Below are 17085 nucleotides of genomic sequence, written 5' to 3'. Positions count from 1 at the left end.
CTGAAAGTTCCCATAACCATAGCTAAATCTCTTTATCATTTTGAGCTGATAAAATGATTATGTGTTGCCCCTTCCTAGGTATACTAAGAAGTACATATTGCGATCGTAGTTAGCAGAGCTCTCAAAGCTTAATTAGTAATGTGACTTCTTTTGGTTTACGATGCGATCTTGTGACAACCTTCTAACAACTTCTCACTAATATCGTAGCATGTTTACTTTATTCATCCGTGCAAGGACAAGATGTTGTTTACTTTACGTCTTTATTATTATATCTATGAAATGTAGTTACAAGCAAAAGCAGAGCAAATACAATGCGTATACAAATCATTCCACCCTTAATTTAAAACCCACAGCTCTTGTTCTTCCTCGAAACTGGTTTTGATGTTACAACTTCAAATCGATCTCATCACCCAGTTGTTTACTTCATTTCTTCAAAGGATACTCTCTCGCCCCAAAAATTGTAGACCCTATTCTCACATTTGTGCTTCCCAGTTCAATCTGCAACTCCCAAAACCATAGCCAAAACTCTTTATCATTTTGAGCTGATCTCAGAATTTTGTCACTTGAAATCTTGAATCAACAATCACAACAACTTACGGCTAACTCAAAGTCACCAGACATCCCCATTGATAGCTCACACTGCTCCTCCGGTATTCCGAGCTCCTTACACACTTCACTTCTGCATTTTGCAAGCAACTACACATATAATAAGAAACGAAAGTGAGATCCTTCTAGTGTCCCATCATATTGCCAAACAACATTTTAGGTCCAAACCATATTATATAACCTTGAAATTCTCTGGGGTTGACGTGTAATCGGCCATCCCTATTGTCATTAACCCAGAAAACTCGAGATTCGAGCAAGCTTCCTTCACGTGTTTCGCCAGTCCTATGCATCCTGAGGGTTCCACGCCGAATTTAGCTGGAAGTTTCAGTTAAGATGATCATGTAAGATATCATTAAGAAAGGTGAAAGTGGGAAAACATTTGAGATGGATGTTAAAGAAAAAAAATCCAGATTTTCAGGTTCTTACACTCTTCACCGCTGGTATTCACTTGGATCAAAACCTTCAAGGGCTTTCTACCGATGTTTCCAACCACACGATCAAGCATATTTGCAATCTATGAAGCCAATGTAATTAGAGAAAAGCAGTATTGTCTCAAGCATATTCCTCAAATTACTATGTGTTTGATCTAATCAAACTCTCCATGCATCTTTACTTGTCATTACATCAGCATTTACAGTTCAATACCAACAAAAGTTCAACAAATATTTGGTAGACTTCACAGTCTGCAGTATTATTACCCAAAGATCCTGATGTTTTTGTTATCCAACACCTCGAAAGAGCTATAGAACATTTACAAAACCAAACCTCTTCTTTTTCAATATACGAAAAGATAATTTTTTACCTTTTCATCATCAACACTTTCCACCATCACAAGGTTAGGCACTCCAGCTGATCAATCATGCAACCAAATCAAAGAATTAAGAACAGAACATACCAAAGACTCAAATAAAAACTCGGAATCACACTCAACAGAGATTAAGTATCAGCGAATTGCAGAACTCAAGTGTGGAGTTTTGCACCCAATTAAGAAACTCAATATAAAAGTCAAGTCGGATAGAAAAAAGAGTGATGCATGAAAGAACTTTGAAATGGCAAAATCAATTACATAGCAAAGGCTTCACTTTGTTGCTCTGCAAATTCCCAATGAAATGCCACTCTATATCTTCTGGAAGCTGCAATTTCAAATCAAATTCAGACTCTTTCAATCCAATAAGTACCAAATAAAAAAAAGTTCAAATTTTTCAAGGATTAGTAGAAATTTCGCAAGCAGAGAACCTGAGGTGCCTTCTCAATGATCTCTTGCACATAGTTCTCTCCAAAAGATCTATGACCAGCGTCGTAGACTTGGCGAATCACAGAAACAGGTTTCGTCTTGCTCACCGCTACGACCCGTATCCCATCTGATCCACGACCCGCTTTCTCCGCCGCCTGGTTTACCCGCTGAAACACCGATCTCAAAGCCGACACGCCATCAATCGCCGCCGCCGACATAGCAGATTCCACGTTCGCTTCGTTGTTGGGCTTCCCTTTGTCGTTCTAGATCCTTCATCGATAAAAAGGAAATAAAAGGGGACAGCTGGGTTCGAACACGGGACATCATTATTTCGAAGGAAAAACTTAACCATTATGCCACAATTAAAATTTTGACAATCTGAATTTTGTTTTGATATAACATCTTGTTAAGTGGTCTTTGACGAGAAATATCAAGGCTCAGATTGATAACATGCGAGTTATTGAACTTGACTTGCAGTAAATATTATATTTTGATCTAATTGTGGTACAAATAGCAATTTGATGTATAGAATAGTTGTACAAATATGATTTCCTAATTTTACTAGAATTATTGATTGGTGATATTTTTATTGTAGGTGGTATGTATTATTTAAGTAAATTTAATTTAACATAGTTGAAAATTTAAAACTATTAAGTATTATTAGCGAATACATTTGATCAGTTATAAAATATACTGTATATATATATATATAATATTATTGTATGTAGAATAAAATGAAATTAATGTTCAAATAAAAATAAATATGAAATTCACAAATGCTACTTAGAATGTAATGAAATTTATGTATTTGAATGGAACTGGAACACCATTGAAGATAATCTTAGCGCATGCCGATTTGTATTTCAATTAAAACTCAAATGATGTTAACATGCATGTTTGGATTTAATGTACAAAAAATAAAAATAGTATTTATACTATAGTATGAATTATGGAGAGTCTTCCACTATTGAAATTATTGCAAATATGGCGTGATTGTATCTGTGTGAAAGACCTGAAAAGAGTTACCTTATAAGACTGAATAGGGATATTTTTGAAGATGGCGTTCTGGATCATATGAAGAAAACATTGGATGTCAACATCTCACTATCCCGAATTAAGCATGCCAAAATTATGCATGTTAGAATTTTAGTTAATTCTTCAAATTCTTAAAGTGGATTTTTTTATTAATCAATTTTTGTTATTGTTGTAGATCACATGAGGCTCTGAAGATGTGAGAAAGGCCTTTTTCAAGTTTACTTTTGTATGAGAGAGATTTTTTTTCTGATCACTAGGTGCCTAATTTTCTATTTTACATTTTTTGGTCATTGTATTTATTAGCGTATTATTGTGGCGGTACATTCCATTCACTATTTAAGCATTTTTTTGAAATTGTTTTTGATGTAAACTATTGTAGCTTTTGATTAAATGATGGTAAGAACAAAAAAAATTACTTCCCATTTTCAAAAAGATTTTAGAGAAAATCAATTATGGTTATCTTGAATACAATACTGAAATTATTATTAAATATCTTAATGAAGACTTCATCACTATGTGGAACCAAATAACATATACCATGAGAAGTTTCTAATAAAACAAACGTTTTGTGATTCATGTTATAGTTTGTATATATTAGTTACATTAATTACTATTACAATCATCGATGTAAACTATCTTGATGTGCCGTAATGGTGTTTAACATATATAAATTCTGTGAGTTTTTGAAATATTACAAACATATAGTATCATTTTCTTTGTGGTACTCTTATTATTATTATTTTGGATATTAAATATTATTTTTTCTGTGGCTAAAATTTCTAAGCTTCGGTCGCGTATATATATACATTCATTCACAAAATTCATTAGAAAAAATTATAATTAAAATATGTTACTGAATTTAACTAGTTAATCCATGGAAGAGCAACTGACCAAGAGTCAATCCCTTGGTACTCGAGTGCTCTTATAACGGCTTTAATTTGAATAAAGAGACTTACGTTTCGTGTATTACAGCTATTATTAGATACAACAGTAAATATTTGTAGATAAGTGTCATGAGATATTTTGAGACAGAAACTACAATCACATAGAGAGCAAATGAAACAAAGTGGTTCGATAAGAACGATAAGGGTCACACATGTACCACTAAAATTCAACCATGCATTGTCTTTTTTCATGTATTTCTAGGTTAACTTAGTTGTGCTACAATGTCACAGTCCGAACTTTCTATTGCAGTAATGTCCTTGAATGGGACTCATTTGTACTTGTCTTAGATACGAATATATATTATTCATCGAAATTATATTATAACACCAAGTGTCTAAAGTGTCAACGCCTACTCTCGAGTGCTCTCATAACCGATTTTGTTCAACTTTGAACAAGTTGATTCATGTAGCGTATATTACGCAAATCTTGTATTCCACGCATACCATTTTCCCACCGTATTCGTTTACTTCTAAATCTATTTATTTGCTTCATATTATATTTATGATTGATGTAGTTTATGTTAATGTTTCAACCTTTTGACAAGAAAATGAGAGAGAAAAAAAAATAGACAGGAAGTTTCGTAAACATGGCACCTAAAGGCGAAAGTGTGTACAACAAAAAGACGAATGACTTGGATAGTGGAGTTCCATATGCACTTTAGAAAACATATCTTACTAAATATCTACATTTACATACTTCTATGTTTATCTAATATGTTTTTTTCTATCTATATTAGATATTTCTCTATATGAAAACAGAAAACATTATAGTTTGTAATTGAATTAATTAACAAAATAGTTATTGGTTTTCTATAAAAAAAATTAGTAGATAAAGATAAGTCCTTTGAGCTTTTGAAACGAACTGATCGAGTTGTCAGGATCAGGAAGTTATCAAATTCACTAACGGAGCTCGATCGAGACGTTACAATAATAGTTGGATTAAACTTTTAGCTAAAATTATTATTTCTTTATTTTATCTCTAGATAATAATAATAAACACTTGGATATATATATATCTCATGGTTTGATCCTTTCAATAAAATATCTAGATATTTCCTCATTTTTATTAAATAAATATTTAATCCCTAGCTTGTCTCTTGAAATTATTGGCTCCAAAATATCGTTGATATTAAAAAGATGATAACATATATTTTGGAGATATGTAAATGATATAATTATTTAAACTATACAATTCCCAAATGCGAAAATGAATTTCATATGTTCGACTTATGTTCTGCCTAATTTTAGAAAATTATACAGTTTGTTTGTTCCTTCAACGCGAGCCTAACTCGTTTATACTTATGAAATATAAACTCTTCGAATTTAATTGACCACTCCACTAAAAAGAGTCTTAAAAAGTCAAATAGTTTTCTTAAGACACCTAATTTTTTAACAAACTTTTTCTTTGACCTATGCATCATTCTCTCGTCTATAAATACCCATTCACGCCGTTCCTTACTCTTCACCTAAAAACATTCATACACATACAAACACACGCAAATACATCTCATTCTAAAGATTTTGTTTGCAATTTCTCTTCTTTAATTACTTAAAAGAAGACACCACACCAAACAAGAATCATGAATACGTTCAGGATATCATATTTCATTATGGTACTCATAATGGTCTTAGCCATTGCTATAACATTTAGCGAACCGCTAAAGGTCGAGGCGAAACATCATGGCAACTATGGTCGGGTGATAGCCGCTAATGCAAGCAACAAGGGTAGGAAACGTATAGGTGCAGCACTGACATGTGACAAAAGCTCCAAAGTCTGTCGTCTCAAAGGCAGTCCAGGTCGTGATTGTTGTCGTAAGAAGTGCGTCGACCTGAGAACCAACAAACTGAACTGCGGGAGATGTGGAAAAAGCTGTCAGTACTCTGAGGTTTGCTGCAATGGATATTGTGTAAACCCGATGTTCGATAGGAGACACTGTGGAGGTTGCTTTAAGAAGTGCAAGAAAGGGAGATCGTGTGCCTATGGCATGTGCAGCTATGCATAAAGAAACATTGTGGTATAAAGGTCATTACAAAAAAGAATTTTAATTTGTTGGTTTATAAATTGGATTACATTCATGTTATACATACAGATCAAAATTCAAAGATTATATAGCTAGATTAAATAACGGTCGAGTACTTGCTATTAAAGATAGAAAGTATTGTAAAAGTTTGTCATCAATATTATACTGTTAATTTTATTTTTATGCCCATGTCTCATGGCTCATACATGTAACAATCCAATGTATTATTATTGAATAAAATTTGAATTTATTATTACATTTACATTTTTTAAGTAATACAAATTAATTAGAAAGTTTAGTCGCAAGTCGTTAACACGAAACACTTTATAAGACTCGTATTTCTACCTAACACTGACTACTTAAGATCAATTTTATAGTCCTACTAATCATATTTTTCCCCTTTAAATCTAAAATTACCCTAATCACATCCATCTCTACTTGTAATACCAATAGAAACGTCAAACGTGATATATCAAATGTACGGATTTGACAGAAGTTGACTTTAGTACCAATTCGAAAAATGTTGATATGCGATTTTTTAATTGCCGTCTCAAATGGTAAACTATATAGTATTCTTAAATATTATTACTCGTTCTCAGTCGTCGTCTTAAAATAAAAGCGTCATTATATTAAACAAGTTGAAGTATTAACCATTAAATTAAATCTTATAATTGGCACCATGTTGTATATATAGGCGTCGGCCGATACCATGCATGTCAAAATGCAGTGTCTTTGTATACCAAACTTTCACGAATCATAGACTACCGACTAACTTATGTTCAATATTATAGGACTAGTAATCACTAGTTCTTCTCTAAACTTTATGTTTAACATATAATTAAACTTATAATATAGATCCGAAACTTGTGAGATTACTAAACAAATACAAAATAAAAACTCAAAGTCAAACCAATCCATCGTCATCTTAAGCTCGTGCAACCACGTCTATCTATAACAAAGAGCATTGTTAATATAGTTTCATATCATTAGTCAGCACCATCCGTGTGTCCCACCTTCTCATCTTTCACATATATACATAAATTGGATACTTAATTCAAATTTATAATAGATAAATGCTATGTATTCTCGTGTATATATATATATATATATATTTTTTTTTTCACACACATAGTTCGAAATTCAAGCCTTTCATCTTCAAGCAAATGGCTTCTCTTTTCTTAACAGTTTCACTTCTATTGGCAGCTTTCTCTTCTTCTCTTGTAGAGGCTGCCTACAGTAATGGTTACACTTACACCATTCCCAAACTATCACTAAATCCCATCGATTCTTGCTGGCGTAGAAACCCTGGTTGGGCGTATAACCGTCGAGCCCTTGCGGATTGCGCGGTAGGGTTTGGGAAAGCTGCGGTCGGGGGGAAATACGGGTCGGTTTACGTGGTTACAAACCCAACAGACGACCCTGAAAACCCCAGACCCGGAACTCTTAGACACGCGGTGATCCAAGCCAAACCACTATGGATCACGTTCGCACGTGACATGGTCATAGTATTGCAAAACGAACTCATCATGAACAGCTACAAGACGATTGATGGAAGAGGAGCAAAAGTGGAAATTGCTTATGGGCCATGCATAACGATCCAGCATGTAAGTCATGTCATTATACATGGGATAAGTATCCATGATTGTAAACCGGGTAAGTCGGGTCGGGTGCGGAGCAGCCCCACTCATATTGGCAACCGGAAAGGATCGGATGGTGACGCAATAGCCATTTTTGATTCTTCACATATTTGGATTGATCATTGTCACTTTTCTCGGTGTCAAGATGGTTTGATCGATGTGCTTCATGCTTCTACGGCCGTCACTATTTCTAATAACTACTTCACGCAGCATGATAAAGTAAGTTTTTATATATACATAATTGTAACGTTTTAATAATATACTTGATGATAATTTGGTATGTTATTATGAAGGTGATGTTACTCGGACATAATGACAATAATGTGGAGGATAAGATCATGAGAGTTACAATTGCATTCAACCATTTTGGTCCAGGTCTCATTGAGAGGATGCCAAGGTAAGTATATATACTTTGTTACTTAGTTTATTTGAACCAAAGTTGGAAAAAATATGTTGACATGGATATGTACGGTTGATGTCTTGATGACGTGGCAGGGTGAGGAGAGGGTATGCGCACGTAGCTAACAATAGGTACGAAAAATGGCAAATGTATGCGATCGGAGGAAGTGCTGATCCAACCATCTTTAGTGAAGGCAATTACTTCGTTGCTCCTGATGACTCTAGCAAAAAACAGGTATCTTCATTGAAAACTATAATATTGTTATTAAACATTTTGTTGAATACATTATTAAAAATCATTACAATATTCTTTGTATATGTATATAGGTGACAAAGAGAATAGATAGTGGATATGATTGGAGGAGATGGAAATGGAGAACGTCCAAAGACGTTTTCAAGAACGGAGCTTACTTCGTGCCGTCTGGATACGGAACCGTCACGCCGTTGTACAAAAGAGCGGAGTGGTTTCCGGTGTCCCACGGCTCTCTAGTCCCATCTCTTACTTCTTCCGCCGGTCCTCTCCGTTGCTACTCTGGAAGGATTTGCTAACCACTTTTATATATACACATATGTGAGTATATATAATGTTTTATATGTAACGTTTTGTTAATTTTTCTTTTCATTCCTTTGAAACGACGAGGCGGAGTTCCCGTATCTGAGGTGCGTTTTGTGAATTCTTCAGTACCCGGGACGGAATTCATATTACTATATATCTTGAAGGATTTATATTTTTTTGTTTTCTTTCAAGATTTTTTTTTATAAAGACTTGTATAAAATTTAAAACATTTGAAGTTGCGACTATGTGAAGAGTATAGTATTTTGATATGAAATTCATATGATTGCAAAAATTTAGCTTGGTGCCTACCAAAAGATTTCTATATTGACAGTTCACATATCGACCAAAACGAAAAAGTAACTAGTATATATGTAAGATATACAAAAATATTTATCCCGAACTTGTAGTATACACAAAATCAAAGACAAAAAGGAAAAGAAAAAGAGAACAAAACAGAAGAAAGAAGAGGGAGACAATGCTTTTGTCTTTGTATAACTATGATTTCATTAGTACTTTTAGAACATTCTGTTCTCATTGCTTTGAACTCCACAAGTGACTGGAGCTTTGGCTCTCACTTTCCTCACGTACCAGTACACTCCACCGGCAACGCCAATTGCTCCAGCCGCTGAAACCGCCGTCACTGTTCCTGTTAGCGACACAAATTTCCGGTTCAAATCAGGTGATCACAACTTACAAGTATTATAATAGAGTCATATGTTAATAAGATGACCAAAAAATTCCATATAGTAAAAACTTGCTTAGTTACCTGCGATAGCTCCAACGTGTTTATGCTTTACAAGGCTTGGATCTGCAAAATATATCAAAATGATTGAATATACGTATAATTATTAATTAGTAGTGTCTAATTCAAATCACATTCTTTTTATAATCTAAAGAACTCATAATAATGTCTAATAGTACGTAATAGTTGGTAATTCCATATTTTTCATTAATATCATTATTCGTTAACAGATTAATTATAGTTATAACTTATAACGCAAAAATATAAGAAAAGAAGCATTATACCTTTGCAATAAGTAGTGGCGTTGCCTTGTTTGCAAAGACACAAGAAATCTTGAGTCCTCGTATTAAACCCACAAACTCCACCACCTTTAGTCGTTTCTTGACAAAGAAGGCACTTCATAGTCACTGGAAATTCGAAATCAACCCTAATCCCGTACTCTGGAAACTGATCATACGGTGCATTCTCCACGCCCGTACTCCTCCAATACACGCTTGTATATGTTGCGCAGTTATCCAGCATTAGCCTAAGAGACTGAGTGGCTTTCGGGTAATACGAACAACAAGAAACCCTAGATCCCAAAGCAGAGCCGCACTCGGGCAAGTGCCTGCATAGATAGCTTGAACTATCGCAAGACGAGTCACATCTATCGGGAAACCTTTCGCAGAAGAGCGGTTTCGGCTCGACGATCACTTTCTCGGCGTTACAGTTGAAGAACAAGTAGTCGTTTTGAGGGGAGACAGTGAAGTGTGTGCTTGAATCGATGCTGAACGATCTAGTGGGACGAAAATTGTCTCGGTCTTGACAGTTCCACATGAAGGGATCGGAGACAAGAAGATGAGGATCAGAGTAGCTTATGGACTTAACAGGGTATTTACCAGATGGTGTTCTAAGTTCGAGCTTGGTGTTGTTGTCGGAGCAAATGAGCATGTGTCTGTAATAAGGGCTACCACAGCCGTCGTCGATGGAAAAAGGGTAATTTATCGGAATGTTGCCGCAAGAAGATCTGCAGAGACTTGATTGGGATGATGTTGTTGTTGATTGAAGAAGGATGGCCATGAGAAGGAAGAAGAAGAACGAGTAAGAGTGAAGTGGAGACATAGTCCAAAATTAGGAGTTTTGAGTTGATTATTTTGGGCATGTCTTAGTTATGACATTATAATTTGTTGGTGTGAAGTGTTGAGTAAGCTTAGAATGTCTTGTTAAGGAGTTTAAGAATCAATCTCGTCATGTGCTTTGTTAACATAGTTACTTTAGGTTTCTGTTTAAAGAAAATAAATACATATGTCTTCTTTCTTTTTAGTATAAAGTATATTCAAGAGGAATCGTGGTTTTGTTTTTAAAACGGTTATTAATATTGCAACTATAACATAAAGAACAAATTTTATCTTGTAAAAAAATCGATCATCGTGACGATTGCACCGGCTTATCTTAGCAAACCGAAGAAGCCGTTGATGGAAACCCAAATCGATCTCTCTACGGTACTTCATAATAAATTGTTCACCGGTTTTGCCGGTTCAGTGGGACGTGAAGTCGAGCGTCACGATATATGGACATGGAGGTTCGAGAATAACGGCCCCAAAGAACCTAAACCGGTTCAGTCCAATTAGGATTTGACTACTTTCTTGGTTCAAAGCTTTTGTCTTCCTGATATGAGTTTGTGAACTTTGTAATCGAAGTGAATAAAAAAGCCAACGTTGTTGGCTATCTTCATGTGTTGTAATTTTGTATTTTATGACTATTTTCAGAGTCTTTGAAATATTTACATACAACTTTCCTTTTTTTCTTGATCTGTACGTATGATACAATTTTGTCAAAAATAAATAAATTAAAAATTGTTTTATAACATGTTATCTGAAAACTTATCCATACAAAAGTGAAAACCATTTAAAAAACTATTTCGTACCAGAACCTCAAATATACAGAGTAATTTCACTTGCTTTTATTTTAAAGGTAAAACTTAGCTAGAAACCAAATTCTATACAAAAATCAACAACAACAGATTTTATATTTATTATTTTCTAAAAAAAATGGCTAAGATATTATGAGAAATAAACTTAATGAGATTTAGTGATAGAAAGCAATCGAAGAGAATTTATTATCCATTAATTGTTTTACTAATTTAACTTTTTTTTAGGGTTTACTAAATTTCTCCATGTCAATATTATATATAAAGAGATTTTTTTGAATATAAAAAACTTGATGACACTAGGAATAGTGATCCAGCCGTGATCATACCACAACTCCAAGATGGAAGCCAAGAAGGTAATTTCACTTAGAACAAAATTTTCTTGATCCTAAATATCTATTGATTCGTAACTCTTTTCAATATTATATAGTACTATTGTGTTTTTATTTTTCAGATGGCGGATTTAAAGTTTTTAACATTGGAGAATGAGAAGCTTCTTAACGAAATGCTTACACTAACCCGAAAGAATCAAACTTCACTTGCGATTAACGCCGAATTACAGGTAACAGTAATCATCAGTCGCAGGAAGAGTTAGATCATTAGGCTAACTATATTAACTAATATATTTACTGTTGCTATATTGGCGAATTTAAGTTTCATGATAATACGTAACTATTTCGTTTTTTTTTTTTAATTTTTAATTTTTTTTTTTTGCAGTTGGCTACATTACAAGTGGAGAATCAGAAGCTTAGTGAAGAAGTGCTTACACTAACGAAGAGAAATAACATTTTACTTGAGATGCAATTCGAATTATATAAAAAGGTTATCATATTGCGCAGACACTAAACTAGCTAGTTAATGTATCTGTTACTGTATTGGTTGTACGTATAGTTGACCTTTATTATTTTTTGTTATCATCTTGTTGTCGGAAAGACATTAGTGGATTTGAGCATTTTTGAATATATTATCAGGCAATAGAGGCTAAGAAGTCCAAATAGTCTCTTCTTTTTTTGTTTTTTTTTCGAGCAAATCCATCGTGATTAACCAATGTTGAATGATCAATTCTTTGAGGATCGGAGAGAGTAATGACGAATATTAGTATAGAGATATGTACGTGAAGCATGTTTGTTGTAATTACACTCGCGAAGGAGCAGGCGAGTATATATATATAGCTTGAGATCTTCCAAGGTATCCAAATATTTTCTTTTAAAACTATATTATATGAAAATAGATTCTGTATCTACTATTGCAACGGTGTGGTAGTTTCTTGATTCTTCTTTCGAAACATGTCCAAGAAGTCAAGAACACTCCTCTTGCTCTATCTACTAAGCTTTGGTTTTTTTTCATTTTCATATTTAAGTGGGCTTCGAATAGGCCCAATATAAGCAGTACATTGATGATCATGATCCAAGACCAATGTGGTAGGAAACTAAACTCTTCAAATCGACACCGTGCAATTTAAGTCATCTTCATCCAACGGTTAATATCTCAAAAGAGCACGTAATCCACTCTAACTTCGTAAACACGTGATTGTTCACTAAATATAAAACATGATACGTTCGGCCTTCCTATCCATTCGTCAACGCAACATGTAAACCGTTCATTATAGTAAAATCCAACGGTTAAAAACGAAAGATTAGCCCACACGAAATATATCTCTTTTTCTTTTGACGGGATTATACAGTGGGACCCACCTGTAATTGTCATTTATGGGAGACAGCGCTGTTAGTTTAGCATCCTCCTCTTCCTCACAGTCACCACCATAAATTTAACCATCTCTCTTTCTCGTTTTCTTCAACAATCCACCTCTCTCCCTCATTTCTCTGAGAATCTGGTGCTTAGCTTTGGTGAGCTCTCTTCTTTTGTTAAAACTCATCGCTCCTTCAATTGCTTGTCGTAGATTCTTTTTATACCTTTTTAGTCTCTTTTGTTGATCTTGTTCATTTATCGTTCTCTGAACAGTTAGATGAGGTTTTTGTTGCACCGAATCCCAATAGTTCTATTTTTGGACGATCTGTGTCGTTGATTCGCTTAAATTTGACTTTTCTCGGTGATTCTTGTATTTTTTGTGGCTAATTTTGGTTTCACTAGTCATTTCATCGTTGGTTTGAATATGTTTGGTCTTTTAGGTTAGTTTGATTATGTAATCAGACTGTTTGTTTTAATTGAAGTATTCTCGATTCTAGTCTTGATGGTGTTTCACTGTTTAAGAAGAGAAGTTGTATGCTATTTTTTTTCGTTTGATACTTCAGTGCTCTGCATGTGATGCTGGTTGAAATGGTTTAAGGTTTTTGGGGATGTAAGTTTCTAGAGGTTTTGTTGTAATCAGGGTATAAACTTTTTTTTTTTTCTTCCACGCTAGTGCTTCGTGGCTCATTAAGGGAGACCAAAATAAATTTAATAATTTGTACAAGTTTTATTGCGTGTAACATTGTCGCTTCTTGGCTAATTGTGGGAGACCAAGTAAATTAAATGATTTGTACAATTTTTTCTGCGTGTATCATTGTCCTTCGTTGTCTGTTGTAGGAGGATTGAGTAAACCTATTTTTAGTCACTTAGACTTTTTACATTTTAGTTTATGTTTCAGCTCCAAAATGGACAGTTATAGTTGATTTGTGTGGGTATTGAAGCTACTCTGCTTTTCAGCTTGATTCTAATATGTTGTTGATCCTTGGTGTCAATGAATAGGTAAAATGAAGATATACTCTACAACGGTTGCTGTTTTGCTCGTTGTGTCATTCCTGCTGTTTTTCTCTGCCTTTTCCGAGCGCAGTGACGGTACCGTCAGAGTTGGCCTGAAAAAGCTTAAGTTGGATTCCAAAAACCGTCTTGCAGCACGTGTTGGTTCAAAGCAAGATAAGCCCCTGAGAGGTTACAGCGGAGATTCTGGAGATGCTGATGTTGTTGCGCTGAAGAATTACTTAGATGCTCAGTACTACGGTGAGATCGCTATTGGTACTCCACCTCAGAAGTTCACTGTGGTTTTCGACACTGGAAGCTCTAACCTCTGGGTGCCATCATCAAAATGCTATTTTTCAGTAAGCAACATTTGGTCTTTAATTGGTAGCTGTGGTTGAGATACTTTTTAGACGAAAACTAAATGTTATGTGTCCCTTGTGTAGATTGCTTGTCTCTTGCATCCCAAATACAAGTCGTCACGCTCAAGCACATATGAGAAGAATGGTATGTTCTCTCTTTATTTGAAACTCTCTGCACTTAATGTATCCTCTAGAATTCATGTTAATTTGCAGGGAATCTTTGCCACCATTGTTAAAAGATGCAACAGCACTGCTGATCTATGCTGTGAAGTTATAACTAACTCGCTGGTATTTGTTGCAGGAAAATCTGCCGCAATTCATTATGGCACTGGTGCCATTTCTGGTTTTTTTAGTAACGATGCTGTCACAGTTGGCGATTTAGTTGTCAAGGATCAGGTAAACTATCTATCTTACCTTACTCAGCACTCTTACCTCACATTTATTCTATATGGTTGACCTTCCTTCTTAACATTTGTCTATCTCATATCAGGAGTTTATCGAGGCAACTAAGGAGCCTGGTATAACATTTGTTTTAGCTAAATTTGATGGTATCCTTGGTCTTGGATTCCGAGAGATCTCTGTTGGAAATGCTGCTCCTGTTTGGTATGCCAACATTTTCTTCTTTAGATTAAGTTGAGTTTCTTACACTCCTGTAGTATTAATCTAATGCCAAGATGCCTTGTTTACTTTTACAGGTACAACATGCTTAAACAAGGCCTTATCAAGGAGCCAGTTTTTTCATTTTGGCTTAACCGTAATGCTGATGATGAAGAAGGTGGTGAACTTGTATTTGGAGGCGTTGATCCAAATCATTTCAAGGGCAAGCATACATATGTTCCTGTGACACAAAAGGGTTACTGGCAGGTTTGTTATACATCACTTTCTTGACTTGGTTTTCTTTGAAGTTTTCCAGTGTTGTTCTAACTCAAGCAATACATATATATATATATATATATATATATATATATATATATATTTTGTTATAGTTTGACATGGGTGATGTTCTCATTGGCAGCGCACCCACTGGTATGTGTAACATTCATGCCTCATCCTTTATACTATATATAGCTTTTCTTAACATATTCAGAAAGTTTTGCTATTTATGTTTGCTGGTGTCAGCTGGCTCTAAACTTTGAGTTACTGTTGTTATACAGGGTTCTGTGAAAATGGCTGTTCAGCGATAGCAGATTCTGGTACATCTTTGCTTGCAGGTCCAACGGTAAGAAAGAATGAAGTGGCTTTAGCCTTATAATTATGGTTCGTCAAATAGTATTTGTAGTAATACTTCTGTTTTTGTTTTTCTCTGTGTAGCCTATTATCACCATGATAAACCATGCTATTGGAGCTGCTGGAGTTGTTAGCCAGCAGTGCAAGACTGTTGTAGATCAATACGGGGAGACCATTTTGGATTTACTTTTGTCTGAGGTCAGTGTGCTTAATATTGGACTAGCTAACAAAATCTGTGTGACAAATCAAAATTTGCACAAATCATTTCGTTTACCATTCAATCTCCTTGCACGTTGCAGACCCAGCCGAAGAAAATCTGCTCACAGATTGGTTTGTGTACTTTCGATGGTACCCGTGGTGTCAGGTAAAGTTCCGATGGTCTCATTAATGTTATAGAGAGTTCTAATATGTAGACATTGCAATTAAGTCAATATCTTCATCCTGGAATGATTTTTTCCCCTTGTGATCTGCTGATATTTGGTATGACCTTTAAATTGTTTAGTATGGGCATTGAGTCTGTGGTGGACAAAGAAAACGCCAAATTGTCTAATGGTGTTGGAGATGCTGCATGTTCTGCTTGTGAGATGGCAGTTGTGTGGATACAGAGCCAGTTGAGGCAGAACATGACTCAAGAGCGCATATTGAACTACATCAATGAGGTAAACCATTAAATGTCCATTTCAATACTTCTGTCAAACAATAGTTACTATCGTGTTGATTACTGATTAATCTAATCTTTGCGTATTCTTAACAGCTATGTGAACGCCTTCCCAGCCCAATGGGAGAGTCTGCAGTGGATTGTGCACAACTCTCAACAATGCCTACTGTTTCACTAACCATAGGAGGCAAAGTCTTTGATCTTTCTCCAGAGGAGGTATGATGTTGAACAGTTTTGGAAATTATTCATTTATGTAGTGAACATAATCCCCATCTACTAATCTGTTGGTACTGGTTGGTATTGTGTGAGCAGTATGTTCTGAAAGTTGGCGAGGGACCGGCTGCACAGTGCATCAGTGGATTTATTGCACTTGACGTTGCTCCACCTCGCGGACCTCTCTGGTAAACCCCTTGCTTTATTACACGCTGTACAATTTGTTGTTTCTTTCTTTCTTTTTTCTAACCTAGTGGACGGCAATAAAAATGTGACAGGATCTTGGGAGATGTGTTCATGGGCAAATACCACACTGTTTTTGACTTCGGTAACGAACAGGTCGGATTTGCAGAGGCAGTCTAAACACGGTCGGGTTGGTTTCGGGTATCGTTTTAGTATGAACAATCTGTGTCTCAAGTGTTGTTTGTATGTTTTCTGGAGTTGAAGACTTTGAGTCGTAGTAGAAGAAATGGTGGCGCAGGTCCTTTATCTTTAATGCTTTCCTAACGAAAAAAGGCCTTTGTAGTTTTGAAGGCATTGGCTTTGTAAATACCTTCTGCTAAGTAAGTTCGATGGTGAAAACTTTAATAAAAAGCCTGCCTCCTTTGTTTATGCCTCGTAATATTATCATACGTAATTAAATGATTTGGTATATCTCATTTGTATTTTCGAAAAAAAACTTAAAACGTAATAGCATATGAACAATTGAGAATGAGAATTGGTGTGTCGTAAAATGAGAAATGTTCTGTCTTTATAGTGATGACCCTAAATCCACAGATAAGAAGCTTGCAATCTCGGGAAATCTCGGAATCAAGACAAATGTCTGAATGAATAAGTCATTGAACTTGAGAGAATTTGTATAAAAA

General features: G+C 35.1%; 5 protein-coding genes across 7 annotated transcripts; 3 read left to right on the top strand and 2 right to left on the bottom strand.

The window, feature by feature from the left end:
• Positions 1–201: 201 nt before the first annotated feature.
• On the bottom strand, positions 202–2110 carry LOC17898260 (pyridoxal phosphate homeostasis protein). The gene is made up of 7 exons (XM_006304082.2): positions 1843–2110; positions 1673–1739; positions 1409–1455; positions 1033–1120; positions 788–921; positions 598–696; positions 202–498 (listed from the first exon to the last, which is right to left on the bottom strand). Exons 1-7 carry the CDS (start codon positions 2056–2058, stop codon positions 424–426), a joined length of 726 nt encoding a protein of 241 aa, XP_006304144.1. The 5' UTR covers positions 2059–2110; the 3' UTR covers positions 202–423.
• A 3202-nt stretch (positions 2111–5312) lies between these two features.
• Positions 5313–6031, top strand: LOC17898600 (stigma-specific STIG1-like protein 3). The gene has a single exon (XM_006305706.2). The coding sequence runs from the start codon at positions 5400–5402 to the stop codon at positions 5820–5822; it is 423 nt and encodes a 140-aa protein (XP_006305768.1). The 5' UTR covers positions 5313–5399; the 3' UTR covers positions 5823–6031.
• A 972-nt stretch (positions 6032–7003) lies between these two features.
• LOC17897840 (putative pectate lyase 2) lies at positions 7004–8425 on the top strand. 2 transcript variants are annotated; one of them, XM_023790303.1, is made up of 5 exons: positions 7004–7502; positions 7545–7696; positions 7771–7874; positions 7973–8111; positions 8204–8425. In XM_023790303.1, exons 1-5 carry the CDS (start codon positions 7004–7006, stop codon positions 8423–8425), a joined length of 1116 nt encoding a protein of 371 aa, XP_023646071.1. The 2 variants fall into 2 exon arrangements, with proteins under 2 accessions (XP_023646071.1, XP_006303602.1); XM_006303540.1 differs by having other exon boundaries at positions 7004–7696.
• Positions 8426–8833: 408 nt separating this feature from the next.
• Positions 8834–10275, bottom strand: LOC17897199 (wall-associated receptor kinase 5). The gene is made up of 3 exons (XM_006305270.2): positions 9459–10275; positions 9199–9240; positions 8834–9078 (listed from the first exon to the last, which is right to left on the bottom strand). The coding sequence occupies exons 1-3, from the start codon at positions 10273–10275 to the stop codon at positions 8948–8950; spliced, it is 990 nt and encodes a 329-aa protein (XP_006305332.1). The 3' UTR covers positions 8834–8947.
• A 2561-nt stretch (positions 10276–12836) lies between these two features.
• Positions 12837–16835, top strand: LOC17898275 (aspartic proteinase A1). 2 transcript variants are annotated; one of them, XM_006303890.2, is made up of 14 exons: positions 12837–12930; positions 13772–14121; positions 14206–14266; positions 14423–14517; positions 14612–14724; positions 14817–14985; positions 15108–15147; positions 15276–15340; positions 15433–15546; positions 15648–15712; positions 15851–16007; positions 16103–16222; positions 16319–16407; positions 16498–16835. In XM_006303890.2, the coding sequence occupies exons 2-14, from the start codon at positions 13777–13779 to the stop codon at positions 16580–16582; spliced, it is 1518 nt and encodes a 505-aa protein (XP_006303952.2). In that variant the 5' UTR covers positions 12837–12930; positions 13772–13776; the 3' UTR covers positions 16583–16835. The 2 variants fall into 2 exon arrangements, with proteins under 2 accessions (XP_006303952.2, XP_023644867.1); XM_023789099.1 differs by having other exon boundaries at positions 12886–12930; positions 13765–14121.
• The last annotated feature ends 250 nt before the right edge of the window (positions 16836–17085 follow it).

Source organism: Capsella rubella, unplaced genomic scaffold (genome assembly GCF_000375325.1).
Source record: "Capsella rubella cultivar Monte Gargano unplaced genomic scaffold, Caprub1_0 scaffold_1, whole genome shotgun sequence".
NCBI classification, from domain to species: domain Eukaryota; kingdom Viridiplantae; phylum Streptophyta; class Magnoliopsida; order Brassicales; family Brassicaceae; genus Capsella; species Capsella rubella.
Note: the sequence above shows the minus strand (reverse complement) of the source record. Positions and strands in the feature narration are given on the sequence as shown.

What these genes read in the sequence shown, in the direction of transcription:
- LOC17898600 (XM_006305706.2), top strand. Translation starts at nt 5,400, where the DNA reads ATGAATACGTTCAGGATATCATATTTCATTATGGTACTCATAATGGTC.
- LOC17897840 (XM_006303540.1), top strand. Translation starts at nt 7,004, where the DNA reads ATGGCTTCTCTTTTCTTAACAGTTTCACTTCTATTGGCAGCTTTCTCT. An exon ending in ACTTCACGCAGCATGATAAA is followed by an intron (nt 7,697 to 7,770) that starts GTAAGTTTTTAT and finishes GTTATTATGAAG; the next exon opens with GTGATGTTACTCGGACATAA. An exon ending in CTCATTGAGAGGATGCCAAG is followed by an intron (nt 7,875 to 7,972) that starts GTAAGTATATAT and finishes ATGACGTGGCAG; the next exon opens with GGTGAGGAGAGGGTATGCGC.
- LOC17898260 (XM_006304082.2), bottom strand. Translation starts at nt 2,058, where the DNA reads ATGTCGGCGGCGGCGATTGATGGCGTGTCGGCTTTGAGATCGGTGTTT. An exon ending in TCATTGAGAAGGCACCTCAG is followed by an intron (nt 1,740 to 1,842) that starts GTTCTCTGCTTG and finishes TTGAAATTGCAG; the next exon opens with CTTCCAGAAGATATAGAGTG. An exon ending in CTGGTGACTTTGAGTTAGCC is followed by an intron (nt 499 to 597) that starts GTAAGTTGTTGT and finishes TGGGAGTTGCAG; the next exon opens with ATTGAACTGGGAAGCACAAA.
- LOC17898275 (XM_006303890.2), top strand. Translation starts at nt 13,777, where the DNA reads ATGAAGATATACTCTACAACGGTTGCTGTTTTGCTCGTTGTGTCATTC. An exon ending in CATTGGCAGCGCACCCACTG is followed by an intron (nt 15,148 to 15,275) that starts GTATGTGTAACA and finishes GTTGTTATACAG; the next exon opens with GGTTCTGTGAAAATGGCTGT. An exon ending in CTTTGCTTGCAGGTCCAACG is followed by an intron (nt 15,341 to 15,432) that starts GTAAGAAAGAAT and finishes TTCTCTGTGTAG; the next exon opens with CCTATTATCACCATGATAAA.
- LOC17897199 (XM_006305270.2), bottom strand. Translation starts at nt 10,275, where the DNA reads ATGTCTCCACTTCACTCTTACTCGTTCTTCTTCTTCCTTCTCATGGCC. An exon ending in CGCCACTACTTATTGCAAAG is followed by an intron (nt 9,241 to 9,458) that starts GTATAATGCTTC and finishes TATATTTTGCAG; the next exon opens with ATCCAAGCCTTGTAAAGCAT. An exon ending in ACACGTTGGAGCTATCGCAG is followed by an intron (nt 9,079 to 9,198) that starts GTAACTAAGCAA and finishes TGTCGCTAACAG; the next exon opens with GAACAGTGACGGCGGTTTCA.